This window comes from Sinocyclocheilus anshuiensis, unplaced genomic scaffold (assembly GCF_001515605.1).
Source record: "Sinocyclocheilus anshuiensis isolate Anshui unplaced genomic scaffold, SAMN03320099.WGS_v1.1 scaffold415, whole genome shotgun sequence".
NCBI classification, from domain to species: domain Eukaryota; kingdom Metazoa; phylum Chordata; class Actinopteri; order Cypriniformes; family Cyprinidae; genus Sinocyclocheilus; species Sinocyclocheilus anshuiensis.
Genome location: NW_015552655.1, coordinates 1,787,942 through 1,789,257, shown reverse-complemented (window position 1 = coordinate 1,789,257; position 1,316 = coordinate 1,787,942). Strand labels below are relative to the sequence as shown.

The 1,316-nt window shown below is 33.4% G+C and overlaps 1 protein-coding gene across 1 annotated transcript in view; it reads right to left on the bottom strand.

Annotated features, from left to right (window-relative positions):
- The window catches only part of LOC107667164 (conserved oligomeric Golgi complex subunit 7-like), a 10,756-nt gene that overhangs the window by 2,467 nt on the left and 6,973 nt on the right, over positions 1 to 1,316 (bottom strand). Inside the window, 3 exon segments of the mRNA XM_016458758.1 lie at positions 276 to 359; positions 445 to 585; positions 668 to 848. Coding sequence (XP_016314244.1) covers positions 276 to 359; positions 445 to 585; positions 668 to 848 — 406 coding nt within the window.

Sequence of the window (1,316 nt, the reverse complement as noted above, 5' to 3'; positions counted from 1 at the left end):
ACATACATTTTATATTTACATATTAAAATGAAAACAGAAAATATAAAAATATATATATAAACTACAGTATAACAAATTTGCACAAATAAGTGTGCAGTGTGAAGGTATCTACGATAAAGAGTCTAATTACAGCCATTCACCTTCATCTCAACCAGTGAACATGTGGCTTGTGTTTGTCCTTGTATCTTTAAGAGCATTTTGTGATCATCTGTCATCATGTTTGACATCATAAGGATATGGAATAACACTCATATGATGTGTTCATATTGTCTTACATTAGTGATGTACTCCTGCGGTGACAAACTGAAGGCCGGTAGATCATCAGTTAGCGTTGGACTCAAATTAGCAGAGCCGCGACCCTTCAAAAGTCAAAAACACAATGAATCAAATACGATACACTCTATTTTTGACATTTCATAGTGACCTAAAAACACCGTGGCAAACCTCTGGTTTGTTGAGAAGGAAAAGCTGCTGCTTGATTTGCAGGAACACAGAGTCAAACGCCAGCTGATTGGCCTGCTGGTTCAGACGCGTCAGAGTGCTGTGAGTCTCAGCCAATAAGCTTGAGTTTCCTGTTCCTTTCTCCTGCACAAAACAAACTTCAATTTTACACTTCTAGAATATGAAAGCAGCACATTCAAAGGACACATCATATATGAAGTGAAACCTTGAGGGAGTGCAGTGTCTCCAGTAGAGTATTATACTCAGCCGTGTTGGTCTGCTGAAGGTAGTTGTATTCCTGCCATGGGTTCTTTTGGCTCCGCCTCTCAGCCACGCCCTCTTGTAAACCAGTCAGACTTCTGGGGTTAAACCCCTCCCACAGAAAACACCCCGCCCTCCCCAGGATTCTGCCAATCACAATGCACAACCATGATTCATGACAGGAAACACTCATAAATTATCTATATAATTCTATAATTTATACATTTAGATAATAATGATTATTATAACACACACACACACACACACACACACGTGTTATTTTGGTATTATTTACATTATTATTATTATAGTTTTTATGATTTTTTTGAATTAGTTTGTATTTTTTGTGAGATTTGTTATTTTTATTACTTTATTTTTTATGTCTACATGGTTTTATTTATTTAAGTTTTAGTTTTAGGTTATTTAATTTGTACATACTGTTATTAAAGTTGTTGTTAATGTTTTGAATTAGATTTTATTTTTTATGCGTTTGTCATTTTTTTAAATGTCTATATAGTTTTTTTAATGTGTTAAGTTTTTAGTTTATTTAGTTTGTTATATTATTACTTCAACTTAATAAAACTAAAATATTAACTATGAATAATTAACAAATA